Source organism: Phaseolus vulgaris, chromosome 4 (genome assembly GCF_051622355.1).
Source record: "Phaseolus vulgaris cultivar YP4 chromosome 4, ASM5162235v1, whole genome shotgun sequence".
NCBI classification, from domain to species: domain Eukaryota; kingdom Viridiplantae; phylum Streptophyta; class Magnoliopsida; order Fabales; family Fabaceae; genus Phaseolus; species Phaseolus vulgaris.
The window spans coordinates 8,759,484-8,774,889 of record NC_143501.1 but is presented as its reverse complement, the minus strand read 5'-3'; the positions used below and the strand labels follow the sequence as shown (position 1 = coordinate 8,774,889).

The following is a 15,406-nucleotide window of genomic DNA, read 5'->3' as shown; positions in this document are numbered from 1 at the left end:
AGGGAAAAAATATAGCTTCGGTTAAATGGAAAAATGTTTGTTGGCCAAAGAAGGAGGGAGGTATGGGGTAAAAGACATAAATACGTTCTATATTGCTCTGCTCGCTAAGTGGAAATGTCGCTTAAGAATTGAAAATTTTGGCCTGTGGAAAGATGTGATGAAATCTAAGGGTCATGGAGGATGCTTGATAGTAGGGTGGTTACAAAGAATGAGTATATGATGGAGGAATATTACAAAAGTCAGTAGTGAGATGTATAATGATCAATGGTTTAGAGAAAACGTTAGACGGGAAGTGGGGGAATGGTTTCAAAATAAATTTTTGGGAGGATAGGTGGTTGGGCCAAACGACTTTAATAAAAAATTACCAAAGGTTATACCATCTATCTATTGCAAAAGAGGCTAACATGGGTATAATGGATAGGTGGACTGAGTCTAGGTGGGTGTGGGAGCTTAAGTGAAGAAGATAATGATTTGACTGAGAGCTTAGTTTAGTGTAGAATCTGCTGGAAGAGGTACAACATGTAAAATCTATCTTTATTGAAGAAAATCAGTGGATATGGCTGGGTGAGGATGATGTTAGATATACAATCAGATCAACTTACAAAGTTATGCTGCTTAATAGGCAAATAGAATTTGTTAATAACCTTTCTACACTTGTATGTTTTCAAGGAGGGTATGATAGTTAAAGGTGTTTTTCTCAGGATGATGAGTTCGGGCTAGTCAATGGTATTCTCTGTTAATAATCCAAGTCTTTGTTGTGATGTTGGGCTATTTGAGTGGATTTATGCTTAATTCTCTAGACTTAGTGTAGGTTGTGGTTTCTTGGGTTTTGATCACTTTATGTATGTTTTTAGGTCATACACAAGTATGATTGCTTTGGCTTATATTTTCTTATTTGGCAGCAATCGCCATCACCATAGCAACCGCCACCACCATCGTCCTGGTTCGGAGAAGAAGCACGAACGCAGTCACCGCCACCATCACCACCGCGCGACGTTCTGCATCCAATGGTCACCACCGCGTGACCTTCTCCGGTCAGTCGCCACCACCACCGTAGTCATTCAGGTTGATGGTTTGTTTTTTGTTATTAAGCTGGAAATGTGGTGGGCTTTGATTTGTGTCTGCTTTTGTGTTTCACCACTGGCTATGGAATGTTTTTGCTTACTTTTTTTTGAGGTGGTATTGGTTATGTGCCTATGTGGTCAAGGAATGGAAGAAAGGAGATTTACAGTATTGCATATTAAAGAGGTGGTATTGGTTATATGCCTATGTAGTTCATTCTTTTTTCTTTAGTTTTTTTTTTCACATTTCGTTCTGCTTAAGTTGGTTCTTGCTTGTGTTGACTTGGAGACTGAGTTTCTGTTCCATTTTCATGGTTATTTTTGTATAGATTCAGCTGCTTTAGAGGTTAGAGGTTGTAGGAGGACTGTTACGTGGAACTCAAAGCTTCTTTTTGTATGGATTGAAATGTTAGATTTAAGAGTTCATAATGATGTAATAATTTGAAGAAATTGCACAATAACTCCAAGTTGTTTAAAAAATTTAAAAAAAATTTGCATGATTTGATATCCAATAACTCCAAGTTGTTTTGGCCAATTTTCATTGATTATACTTATTAATTGATGTAGTTGCTTGTTAATTGATTATAGTTATTATAATGAAATGTTGTAATAGCCAATTTGAGTGAAACAAAAACATTATCCAAATCTGAATGACTTATGGAAATCCATATATGGTTGAATTAGGCAGAGTTTGTAATATGAACTCTTATATGTTCGTTTGTAACACGAACTCTTACATGTTCGTTTATAACATGATCTCTTAAAAAATTGTTCACTTTTTGTCAATTGCTTTATGAACAGAACATGAATAAGTTTCTATCAAATCGTGCATGGATGTATGATAGGTGTTATAGAGGAAGAGGTGCTTTGAAAGAGTCTTTTATATTGGGAGTTGAAAAGTTTATAACCAAAGCTTGCCAAAGAGAATGTTATCAGAATGATGGGAGAATACAATGTCCATGTAGTAAGTGTGATTGTACAAGAATTTTGGAGGAAAGACTTGTGAAGGTTCACCTCTACAAACATGGTTTCAAATCTAATTATTGGATTTGGACTGATCATGGTGAAGACATGGTAGAAGGTGACTTGTATAATAACGATAATTGCATGGCTTTGGGTATAACTAGAGGTGCACACAATCAGTCACAAGATTACCAAGTTAGGTTAATGGAAGACATGGTGTTTGATGCTCTTAGGCAACAAGAGTCATTACGAGTACCAAATGTAGATAACATGGAAGAGCCTCCAAGCTTTTGTTGGATGCAAATACGCCATTGTATGAAGGGACATCAGAGTCCAAATTATCAATGTGTATCAGACTATTAGCTTGCAAAGCCAATTGGAATATTCCTGACCAATGCTTAGAGTTTATTTCAAAAATTCTTTTGGATGCAACACCAACCAAAATAGGTTTGCCTAAAAGTTATTATGATGCAAAAAGGCTAGTGTCGAAGTTGGGATTACAGGCTAAGAGGATTGATTGTTGTGTGGATGGTTGCATGCTCTTCTATGATAACGAATACGGTAAAAATGATGGAGCATTGCTTGAATGCAAATTTTGTCACAAGTCAAGGTATCGTCACCACAACACCGGAGCAAGTAACAAAAAACCAGTTGCTGTAAAGGCAATGTTTTATTTGCCAATAATTCCAAGGTTGCAAAGAATGTATGCTTCAACACAGACTATGGGACAAATGACATGGCACTATGATAACAAAAGCAGTAATGGTGTTTTGCGTCATCCATGTGATGGCGAGGCTTGGAAGCACTTTGATACCGTTTATCCCATTTTTTCTATGGAGGCACGCAATGTGCGACTAGGTTTATGCTCTGATGGTTTTAATCCATATGTGCAAACATCAAATGCACCCTATTCATGTTGGCCAATAATTGTGACCCCGTATAATCTTCCTTCTGAAATGTGCATGTCTAAACCTTATATGTTTTTTAGTTGTCTCATACCAGGCCCATTCAATCCAAAGGCAGGTATTGATGTATTTTTAGAGCCCTTGATAGACGACTTGAAGAAATTGTGGAGTGGTGTCCCATCATACGATATTTCAAGGAAAGAGAACTTCATGATGAGGGCAATGTTAATGTGGACGATTAATGATTTTCTGCATACAGTATGTTGTATGGTTGGGGAACTCATGGTAAATTGGCATGCCCACATTGCATGGAGCATTCAAAGGCATTTATATTACATCATGGGGGGAAAAGATTCTTGGTTTGATTCGCATCGTAGATTTTTACCGAATGATCATGCATTTAGGAGGAACAAGAATGCGTTCAAGAAGGGGGAAGTTGACATGGATCCTCCACCACCTAAGTTCACACCTACACAAGTTTGGAACAGAGTAAAGACTTATCCTAAAGTAACTGAAAGTGGTGTGCAAAGAATACATGGTTACAGAGAGTGGCATAATTGGACAAAAAGAAGCATCTTTTGGGATCTTCCATACTGAAAAGATAATGTATTAAGACATAATCTTGATGTTATGCATATTGAAAAAAACTTCTTCGATAACATCTTTAACACTGTCATGAATGTCACTAGAAAGGCAAAGGACAATGACAAAGCACAAATGTTCTAAATCCAATTATTGAGGTAAGTCATTTTTTCAAAGATTTGTGTTCTACAACACTAAAAGAGGATGACCTTACTAGGATGGAACAAAACATTCCAATAATTCTTTGTAAGTTGGAAAGAATATTTCCTCCAACATTTTTTGATTCTATGGAACATCTCCCTGTCCATCTAGCATAAGAAGCAAAACTTGGTGGACCTGTCCATTATAGGTGGATGTACCCATTTGAAAGGTAATAATAAGAGTTATTAGTCTTTATTTAATGTGAACTATAATTATCAATCATATCAAATTTATTTGATTGTAGATTCATGGGATATGCTAAACGTTCAGTGAAAAATAAGGCTAGGGTAGAAGGATCTATTTGTGCATCTTATTTGCATCGTGAGACAACTCATTTTTGTTCACACTATTTCAACAACTTCATGTTAAGACCACAACATTGTAGAAATGAAGTGGACATTGAAAGTGCAAGGCTTCCATCAATCTTATCTGTCTTTGACCAACCTGGACGTCATTCTGGGAGAGAGATCACTTGTTGGTTAACTGATGAAGAATTGAGCTCAACTCATGTTCATGTTTTGATCAACTGTAATGAAGTTAAGCCATACCTTGAGTAAGCGTCATGCAATATATTATTTTAAAACACTGTTATTCATCCATTAAGTTATCGCTAACCTAATGCATTGACACCTATATATTGACAACTCTTTCTTACATTCTAATGAAATTTCCGAATCACATGCTTCGACTCGTATACATGCAGATTTCCCTTTATGGTTTAGGACACAAGTATGTATCTAAAAATTCTATAATTTACTTTTTTTTTACTTCTTTAACCATTTCATAAAAAGTTAATGACATTGATATATTTATAGGTTCATAAAGACCCTTTAAATGTCAAGAACCAACACATAAGAGATTTATCACTTGGTCCTTTAAGGTGTGTAAAAGAATGACACACATTCTTTGTGAATGGGTACAAATTCCACACTCACGCATGGAGCGAGGGAAAGAAAACAATAAATAGTGGGGTCCATGTAAAAGGTCTTACAGAAGGAGGTGAGGATGATTTCTACGGTGTGATTCAACACATGTATGAGGTGGAGTACAATTCTTCGACCTCAGATAAGAAAGTTGTATTATTTTACTGTAATTGGTTTGATCCATCAACAAGAGGTACACAAGTAGATTCCAAATATGGTATTGTGGATATTCGAATGGATAGAAGATATGTGCCATTTGATCCTTTTATCATTGCACATAATGTTCGACAAGTTTATTATGTACCATATCCAACATCACGCAAAGACAAACGTGGTTGGTGTGTTGCAATCAAAACAAAGCCCAGAAGTAGTATAGATTCTGATGATGTAGAAGTTGAAGTGTCATATCAAGTTGATGAAATGTCACATGTTAATGAAGTCATTGAAGTTGAAAGGGTTTCAGGATTACAAGATTTAGAGGTTGAGCTTGAAGAAGTGGACATAAATAATGTATCATCATTTCAAGATCAGATAGATGAAGAAACAAATGAATGGGAAGAAGACAATGAAGAGGGAGAAAGTGAAGATGAATATGGAGATGACTTTGACATCTCTAGATCTGAATAGACTTAGGAAGCCAATGTTAACAAATTATATTTATTGTAGGAACTAGTATTGTATTGTTGTTAACATATTGTTTATTACTCCAATTAATTTGAGGTTTATGTTTGCTGATGAAATTTGTACATGTTTATTTCATTTTTTTTATTAAACTATATTTAACATATTTTTCTCCATTGATAAACTTATATAACCTTCATTATCATTTCATGTCATATATATAGATGTCATCAGAAGGTTCTGATCAACCATCACCGAGTAACAACCAAAAAAAGGGAAAAAAAATTATGTGATAAAATTGTTATCACGATTTAACAAACAAAATCCATCATCCAATCAACCCAATACACCTATTTCTTCTTCAGTTCATGGATCTATCCCACCAATAGCAGATGCTACCCAATCCACCCCACCAGTACAATATGCTATTGCATCAACACCATCTCCACGTGTTGGTTCTAATGCATCAACCCCACCAGATATTACACCATCCCCATATACAAATCTTGGAGGGACGCACTCAGCTTCTGCAGCGAATAACTTAGAGGACGAGGTCCTCTCAACTGGTGATCGCCCTCTGATTCAGCCTATTGGAGGAGGGTAAGAATATAACAAAATTCAATTTATATAATTTATTATTATTATCTTATAATTTTGACTAACTTTGTTTTGGTATTTAGGTTTTATCCATAAAAAAATTGCATCAAAGGCCATCACTGCCAGCATCAAGCAACAATTTGGTGAGTCATGGCCAACATGGGGGGCAATCCCAAAGGGTGAACGAGATATATTTTTTCAACGTTTTAAGGTACTTGTTTTTTATTCCCTTTAAATTTTTTATATTTTACAATTTGGATTGACGATTCTTGTTGTTTTGCAGAGAAAGGTCACATGGAGGGTTGAAGACGAGGAAAAAGTTAAGAATTTTTTTCATACAAAAGCTTCTCACACCCTTTCACAAATGTTTAAAGATGCTCGCCAAGAAGGTAAACGACTAGAATGGATTGGCAATAATGTTTGGAACAACCTCCTTGAAAAGTGGAACATGTCTGTGTATCAATCCAAATGTGATACAGCTGAAAAGAATCGTTTGTCTGAAAAAGGTGGATGTCTGCACACTGGAGGATCTATTAGTGTTCATGAACACGCTATTCGTATGGTATGATTTCCATATAATTTTTTTATATTAATTTATGATTAATTATTATCTTCTTAATTTATGAAATGTTTTCTTTATAGACAGAGGAGCTTGGCCGCTCGGTTCATGTTGATGAAGTATTTCAACAAACACATATACGGAAGAACTTTGTTTTAATGAAATACATTTTAGATATTTGGAAATAGTAAGTATTGTATGTATGGACAACTTTGAATGTGATGAATATTTGTCTTCTGAAAATTGGAATATACTCGAATGTTGATGAATATATGCAGGTGTAGAATATGGGGTGCTTCAAAATACAAAAAAAATATAGGGTGCTTCCAAATACAAAAAACTGATACTGTTATGTAGAATGTTACATACGGATTTATCCGTATGTAAGTCTGTCCGTTAATTACATACAAATTTTACATACAGATCCAAAATCCATATGTAAGAGTTACCTACGACAATTTTACATACGGATTTTTGTCTGTATATAATCCGTATGTAACTATGTCTTACATACGGATTTTTGTCTGTATATAATCCGTATGTAACTATGTCTTACATACGGATTTTGTATGTTACATACGGATTTTAGCTGTATGTAATTTGAGTTTTTCTTGTAGTGCTATATGTTTTCAAGGAGGGTATGATAGTTAAAGGAGTTCAGAATAGTGAATAGTATTCTCTGTTAATAATTCAAGTCTTTGTTGTGATGTTGGACTATCTGAATGGATTATGCTTAATTCTTTAGACTTAGTGTAGGCTGTGGTTTACTGGGTTTTGATCACTTTATTATGTTTTTAGGTCATACACAATTATGATTGCTTTGGCTTGGGGTAACTATATTTTCTTATTGAGTAAAGTACTAATCTAAGTATGTTATGTCTTTGAAAACGGTTTGTGAGATGGGAAACACTTTAATGTTGGGACATAAAGTATCCAAAAAATTGGGTGTGGGGTGTCAAATAGAAACTTTGTTTCTGGGCTCTTCTCTATTGTGAAGGGTTCATATTGTTGTAAGCATGTCTCTATAGGAACATTCTTATGTGCATTTTGTATACGGCTCAAAGTTCAATTTTTTTTTCTATAAATGGTGTATTATATTGATTGGTGGCATAATTAATGTAATATGCCTCTTTATTATATTAGTGTATCTACAATTTGATTCTAAAATAATTGTAGAATCTTATAAACAATTATTAATTTTAAAAAGTGTTTAACAAATTTATTATATATATATAATAATTATTAATTTATTATATATATATATATATATTAACTTGTTTGTGAAATTAGTGTTGTTCTAAAAAAAAGTTTAACAATTCTTAACTACCAACAGTTTTTCTAAATACTTTATAAGCTTTCCATAAACTAAAGTCCATAAACAATGTTCCATCATTGTAGAAACAAAAGTATCAATTTTAAACGTGAGTAGGATGGAAGTAAAAAAGAAACATTTTAGAGATATTAAAAAGATATTGTTCTCTAAAGATTAAAAAAGATATTTAAACTTTTAATAAATAAGAAATGATAAAGTTTTGCATCAAACCGTACACTTGATTAAATTATGAACCCTAGCTTTAGAAGTTGGGTTCTAAAGGAGAAGAGGATGAGGACTGAGCTGGAGGGAAAACAGCACAAGGCCATGGCATAATGAGATTCTGGAATTAAAGGCACAGAGTGACCCACAAAAACATTTGAACCAGAAGGCCACGGCATGGTTTGAGAGCTTATATTTTTGATGCATGGAATTATAAATTATAGAGAGTGACCTAAAAAAGAGGGGATACCCTCCTAGGTAGCGACCAGACTGACCCCTGCATGACCAACCAATATATATATGACACCGGCCAAGGGTGCTAAACTCCTACCTACCAACCTCTCCATTACTCTCAAACGGGGAACACCTACCTTCCAATACCATTCTTTTGCCTACCATCTTTATTCTCATTACTAAAACATTATTAAATAAATATTAATTTTAGATAAAAATTAATTTTAGAGGTAAAAAATAATTAATTGTTATATTAACTAAATTAGAAACTATTTTAAAGATTAAAAAAATTATTGGTATGTAATTTAGTTTCTATTATTGATAAACTCCTTTTAGAATGATATCTAATTAGTTAGCAAGGTTTTAGCTACCAATTATTTAGATTATAGAGTTGGTAGCTAGTAGTTAATATTAAGGAGTGAATTTTAAATCTAACTCAATCTTATAAAACCGGTTTAGCTTATACTCATTTATGTATTATGAAATGTCTTAATCGCCTAGTTGATGTGAGATCTCCAACCGCTAATTAAGTATCAATTTAGAAACTAATTTAGATACCAATAATTTTTTTTAGTCTCTCCAATAATATCTAATTTAGGCAATATAGCAACTAATTACTTTTTGTCTCTAAAATTAATTTCTATTTAATAATTTTATTGTAGTGTCTTAATTGCAATGAATAAATTGAATAACTAATTAATTTAGTCAATATAAATAAATTGAATAAAGAGAAACACTTCAAAAAATGTCTTAATCCTTATACATTTATAGCTCAATTACTCTTTTAATTCCTGAGTCTAATAATTCCTGAGTCTAAGGATAGGCCATAATAAAACATAAAGATTTCATATGCAGCCAATAATACAACATTTTCATATTTCTAAATCTATATTACCATTAAATCTTGACTGAACAATGCAATTTCACCCAAAGGTCTTGTTGAACTGTATAACCAATTTGCATAAGTAGCCCTGCGAAATCAGCACATATATCTCTCTATCCTAAAATTATGATTAGCAATGAGAGTCCAAACTGCTAATCCAAACAACATATGTCTATCCATTTGTTATACGACACCTTCCACAAATAATCTTCCTACGTTTATATTAAAATGATAAACAATAGTAATTGTAGTGTCACTAATAAGAGTATAAATTTATATATATATATATATATTAAAAATTTATTTTAGAATATTAAGTTAGATTTAAAGTTTATTTTTTAAAATTTATTCATTTATTTTTTTTTTTAATTCAAATTAAAGAAAAAAGAAGTGAAAGATACGTGTTTCCTCATGCGTGAAAGAGGGGACTTTCTTATTTTATGTTCCATAAATTTGTAAATGAAGTCTGATTGTTGAAAATCAAAGAAAGGTCTCTAAAAGCTTTAAAACAACAACTATTTTAACTGTAAAACGTTGATTTTCTAGTCACCTTTGATCAGCGTTTTTAGATGTAAACAAAGAGAATGACTATAGTAAAAGTCGTCATTTTACGCTCCCCTATATTAATTATTAATATATTCATTATTATTAATTTATATTATGTTAGTTGTCATGTTAGAATAGAAGTCTATGAAGAGGTAACAGTGGTGGTAAAGAGCGGCGACAGCGATAGCGAGCGTGCTAACAGCAACGAACGACAACAGTGAAGAACCGAATGGAGGAACAGAGAAAACCCAAAGAACAACGTGCAAGGCAATGAAAGTAGAAATGATGAAGAACCTTCACAACAATGGGAGAAAAGAAACAAAAAGCAATGGTGAAGAAGAAGCAGAGAGCTTGAAAGTAACTTACACAATGGCTCGAAGAAGACAATGACTCGAGGAAAACGAAGAAGAAGCACAGAGCAGAAGAGAAAACGAAGAGCCAGAGACAAATGAAGTATGAAAGCGTAATTGGCGTGCTCTAAGCTAGAGTAATAAAAAGAGTCTAACCTTTTAAGGGGACGGTTTTACCTCATAATTGTCTTCTTACACCAAACGCTTTGTTGTAAGAAGACAATTTTACCAAATAGTCGCCTTCTTAAAGAAATTTAATTTAAAAAATGTCATTATATTTTGAATTGGCCGTAAAAGCGTCTTAAATATAATGTCGAAATAAGTCCCTTTTGCATTAATGTCACTCGTACAAGATATTATTGATAATCAAACTAATATATATTTTTTATAAATAATATAAGAAATAACTGAAGTATTGAATAAGTACTTTTTACAGCATTAATATGTATTTATATACTTTATTTTTAATTTTCTCTAGGAAATACATTAATGATAGAAAAATTTAGTATACAAATTCATTTAGACAAAATCTTCAATTATGATTAACACCAATTAACAAGTAGCAAAATGTGTCAATTTTTGTTAATGTGAATGGAGCCTAACCCAACCCACTGGGTGAACCAAATGTATCTCACTAAATTATATATATATATATATATATATATAAGCAATTAATTAATGAAACAACACAGGTGTCCTTCACTTATAGTCAGGACAATAATTTGCATCTAATATGGGGAGGACACGATGAGTGTTCCCCTTTACTTTTCATATATTAAAATTAAAAAATTCTCATCATATCACCTAATTGCAGTCCTTAATCATGTTGGTTAGTTTTAAGGTCTTATTAAATGAGAAATTTATGTCTGAAGTTAGGAGTTTAGGTCAACAATATATAAAAGAAAAATCTTATTAACTTTAATATTTTAATGTTTTAGATTAAAATAATGTCAAAGTCTTAATTATATATGAGATGATTCATAATTTGCAAAGTTACAGATTCACATCTCTTAAATTAAGTAAAGAGTTTTGCAGGACATTCACTTTAATATTCTTTCATATGTATCACATGTTGGAATAAGAAGTGGAAATATGTTTCTCTTTCTACACATTATTTCATATATGTTCAAACTTTCACGATCAATATATAATAATATTACGAATTTATCAATGCTCATGGTGTCCTACGTTTATCATTTGCCTCGTTTTCTGAAAATCGAAGACATAATTATACCAACGTTTTTTCGTAATTGTGGTAAGAACACGTCCAAATCCTAAACTTTCATAAAAAAATTAACAACCTTACTTATAAATAACAAAAAAAAAAAACTGTCATAAACTAAAATTAGAAGCTACTTATAAACTAGAAAAATACAAAATTTTATCATATTAGTTTCTTCAAAATATCAGTTTTTTAAGTTATATGTATAAACTTGTTTTAGTATTTAAAGAAAAAAAAAATTAGTTTTTAGGAAATAATTATGGGTAAATTTATCCACACGTGTTAATTTTGTTATCTCCCGGTTTGGTTGATCTTTTAAAGGAAGATTTCGAAAAAAATTAATACTAATTAGTCATAAATAAATTTATATAGAAGATTATAATATTATTTTAACCTAAAATTTAAAATATATATATATATATGATTTTTTATAATATTATTTTTCTTTTAATTTTTATATATAAAACTTTCAACTCCTCACTGCTGTAAACTAAATAGGATATTTAAGCGGGTTTTTCTTTTTTTTGCACATTTATTTGAACCTACATAACATAAGAATATTTGAAACTTTTTGGAAAATTCGTTAACTATTTCATACTTTACTAATTATGATAATTAATTATACCACATATACAAAACCATACATTACGAAATTTCATACGGTTAATTAGTTTTAGGATGATGATAAATGAAGTCCATAATTAACTCTTAATTAATGAAAGTCAAATTAATATCTGAAAAAAAGTTAAATTAATGGTTATGCTGTGTAGTTTTCCTGAAATATATTTAGTTTTTTTAATTAAATAGATGTTTCTCACCATGCTAAAGATAGATTTGTTATATATTAAAGTATAAAGCTCTTGAGAAATTATTAACTTCACTGCTTCCTACAACAAAAGTGATTTTCCAGGAGTAAATGATGTTATCAAAAGAATTATATATAATCACACTTAAGAACTATATAAAATTATGAATATTTAACCCAAAGAATTGAGTTTGTAGTACAAATCAAATAGAAATGGTGTTGTCCTTTTGCTAATATTTAATTTTGTACTTCTAGCCTTGTTCTTTTATATAAGGACCTTTCCTAACCCTAATCCACACCATCTCACCAAACCTTCATCTTCATCTTTTAGCTACACTCTTCCTTTCTCTCAATCCACTTTGAGAACATGGCAAAGAAAGCCCTCAAACTTTTGGTCTCTCTTCTGTTTCTTTCCTATGTTGTGTATGCTGCTGCTGTTCCTGCAACTAGTAAGTGTCATGTGTTTCCACCTTTTAGGGTTTTGATGCTTCTTTATACAGTTTATTTATATTTTACACACAGAACTTAAGGATATATATGTTTGAATATGTGCTTATAGGAATTTCCATGACCAAGAAAGTGGATGCATTATTGCTTGAAGATCAGACTAAGGTGGTATATCTTCTTCTCTATGTTTCACATGTTCCATTGAAAAGTGGAAATATGTTTCTTTCTTAGCCTCTTCTCCCAAATATTTCACATATTTAGGATCAAAATCATAAACATGATGCTCTTGTGAAGACACTGTTTGCTTACCATTTACCAAGTTTTCTTTAAATTTAAAGCATAATTATACCACTGGTTTTCCAGCCAGCTACAAAACAAGGTGCAAATAATTTACATACATATACAGTATTCATCCAAGGTCCCTTTAGATTGAAGGAATATAGACATATGTTTATAAATTTTCTCTAAAAAAAATCCTAAAAAAAGTAAGAAAAAGAAAAAAATTTCTGATCTAAAATTAGTTTATACAATTTAAAATTAAAGATTTAGATAATATAACAATTTTTACAGCTTGAGAATAAGTTAAATTTAGTTCTGAACTTCCTTTTACTTTTATTTTTTTTCTAAAAGTGCAGAAACTTATGCAAGTATGTTCTATATATTATTAGATCATCTCAACAAATTACCACTGTTTATAAAACACAACAAGAATCTCATAATATCAAAACAAAATAATAGGAGAGAATTTATTTGCATTCCTAAAATTTGACAGATGTTCAGCAGCATATAAATACATTAGGAGACCCAAACCCTAGGAGAGAAATACATGAATACTAAAATGTTTAAATCAAATCACCCAGAACCCTAAACCAAAACAATAAATCAATTTTTTTTTATAAAGGTAATGATCACAAAAGGTGATTAGATTTTGACACCCCGCTTCAGTTTACATTTACACTAAAATATTAATATTTGTAATAAAAAAAAATTTAAAAATAAAAAAATGTCTTTAATGAAATATTAGACAAAATGTAAAATGTTAAAATATTTTTTAAAATTAAAAAAATTAAAAATGATTAAAATATTAATATTTAGTGGGGTGTAAAGTGGAGCAATGGTGTCAAACCATCATTTTTCATCACAAAATTAGTAAAATTCTGAAACTGAGTTTTCTGGTTAGAACTTTTTCAGTACTTATAAGATTTCGAATTTGTTACTTTTATTAGTGAACATGAATAAAGAAATCATTCTTTGCCTATTTACTGCAACGAAATGAATTTTTTATAACTAAGTTGTTCTTATTAAAAGAATCATTGGGAGAGTATTTAGATGATCAAATAAGGTGATATCTTTGTAACCCTTTTATTTTTCTGATCTAATCTTTAATGTAGATATTTATTCTTAATTTCTTATTACACATGTTTTGAATCTTGATGAAAGACCAAAAGGAATGTAATAACCTCAAAAGAAAACTTGGCATAACCATTTACTCTTTATTGATTAATGTTTGAAATTGTATAAAAGAGATTTTCAAAGATTTCAAACTCGTTTGGTGTTGATACAAGTCAATAATCTACAATAATGATGAACGAATTAAGTACCCCATTTTACAATTTTCTACAGAATCCTCTTGAAATAAATACCTAGTTCACAGCCATATTTTTTCACTAGTCCTGAAGATTCTAAGGTTTTATATATCTATTATAGTTGCTGTATTTTTTCATGTTCATATAGCACGATAGATAGTGGCAATATATGATTTTTTTTTCCAAGTCCAACATAGTCAAGATCTTAATTTGCAGGAGAATGTAGTTATGGATATAAAGAACCAGAAGGAGTTGTTTGACACGAAGGAAGAACATGAAGAGGGAAGAATGATTATGGATATTACAGATTACCCTCCAACAGGACCAAATCATTCTCATACCCCAAAATCCCCTGGAAAACCTGGGAATTAAGGGCTTGGGTGTGCTTAAGCTAAATTAAAATGTTTTGGATTGATCTGGCTTGTTGGATTTGTTCATGTGTGAGCATGGTTTTCAATCTATCCTTGTTAAGTCACTCTACATTTAAGTGCTTGTATGGTTTTGTGATGTAAGATAGAGTGTTGAATTTGTATTGTATGTGGCAAACTCGAATTTTTGCTGGTTGATCACCACTGTTTGTAACCTTGATTTCCGTGGTGATATGTGAATTAAGTTTGATTTATTTTTTATATCTACTTATCTATCCATTACAAGTGACCTTAAGCTAGAGAGGACATTTGAAAGGCAGAAAAAAAAACTACATTCTCATATATGAGAGATGTAATAATAATTGTTAGATCTTATTTTACTACTAGGATCAAATTACTAATTAAAAATTGTATTTTTTTTATCAATAATAATAAATAAATTAAAATAAAATATTTGTGGTGTCCCAACTTGTTTAAAAAACTTATTTACAAGACTTCCAACCAAAAACCTATAATAAAGGTGATTAAAAATTGAATTACATCATTACAAATCCATGTAGCAATTTTCCCAAGACCCTAAAATATACCATTGTACATGTGAAACATGTACCTCAACTTACTACTAGACACTTAGAAGAATAAATGTCATAGGCTCTAGTAAAATACTGGAAGTTGATAAGATATTATACGAGAATGGTTTTAAACTGAGTTGGTTTTAGATCCTACATATAAAGGTTATTTATGTCAAAACATATTCTTTGAGTTAATTACAATACATAGATAAAAGAGGAGAAAGTTTTGGAATTATCTAGCCTATACATGATACTCAGTAATTTAAATCCTCGATCTCAAAGATTTGATAGCTATTTACAATTAATGCTCATATTTTCTTGTGATTCTAATAACTCACACCAACACTCCCCATGTATAAATGTCCTTAATTAATGGCCAACTTGTTAAGGGAGTCATGAAAGTTCTTACCGGACACTGTCTTTGTAAGAATATCTGTCAACTGGTTT

At 31.2% G+C, this 15,406-nt stretch overlaps 1 protein-coding gene, 1 long non-coding RNA gene and 1 pseudogene across 2 annotated transcripts; all 3 read left to right on the top strand.

Moving 5' to 3' along the window:
* Positions 1 to 1,865: 1,865 nt before the first annotated feature.
* On the top strand, positions 1,866 to 5,262 carry LOC137838236 (uncharacterized; annotated as a pseudogene).
* A 218-nt stretch (positions 5,263 to 5,480) lies between these two features.
* LOC150027877 (uncharacterized) lies at positions 5,481 to 6,600 on the top strand. Its single transcript, XM_090300934.1, has 5 exons — positions 5,481 to 5,514; positions 5,622 to 5,822; positions 5,937 to 6,064; positions 6,137 to 6,415; positions 6,496 to 6,600. Exons 1-5 carry the CDS (start codon positions 5,481 to 5,483, stop codon positions 6,598 to 6,600), a joined length of 747 nt encoding a protein of 248 aa, XP_090157060.1.
* Positions 6,601 to 12,286: 5,686 nt separating this feature from the next.
* LOC150027876 (uncharacterized) lies at positions 12,287 to 14,627 on the top strand. Its single transcript, XR_016520636.1, has 3 exons — positions 12,287 to 12,435; positions 12,546 to 12,598; positions 14,236 to 14,627. It is a non-coding gene; the product is annotated as an uncharacterized LOC150027876 (long non-coding RNA).
* Positions 14,628 to 15,406: the final 779 nt, after the last annotated feature.

Bases quoted from the DNA above. Each gene is read 5' to 3' on its own strand.
- LOC150027877 (XM_090300934.1), top strand. From the start codon at position 5,481: ATGTCATCAGAAGGTTCTGATCAACCATCACCGA. The intron at 5,515-5,621 runs GTAACAACCAAA...TTTCTTCTTCAG, and splicing joins TTCTGATCAACCATCACCGA to TTCATGGATCTATCCCACCA. The intron at 5,823-5,936 runs GTGATCGCCCTC...TTTGGTATTTAG, and splicing joins GGACGAGGTCCTCTCAACTG to GTTTTATCCATAAAAAAATT.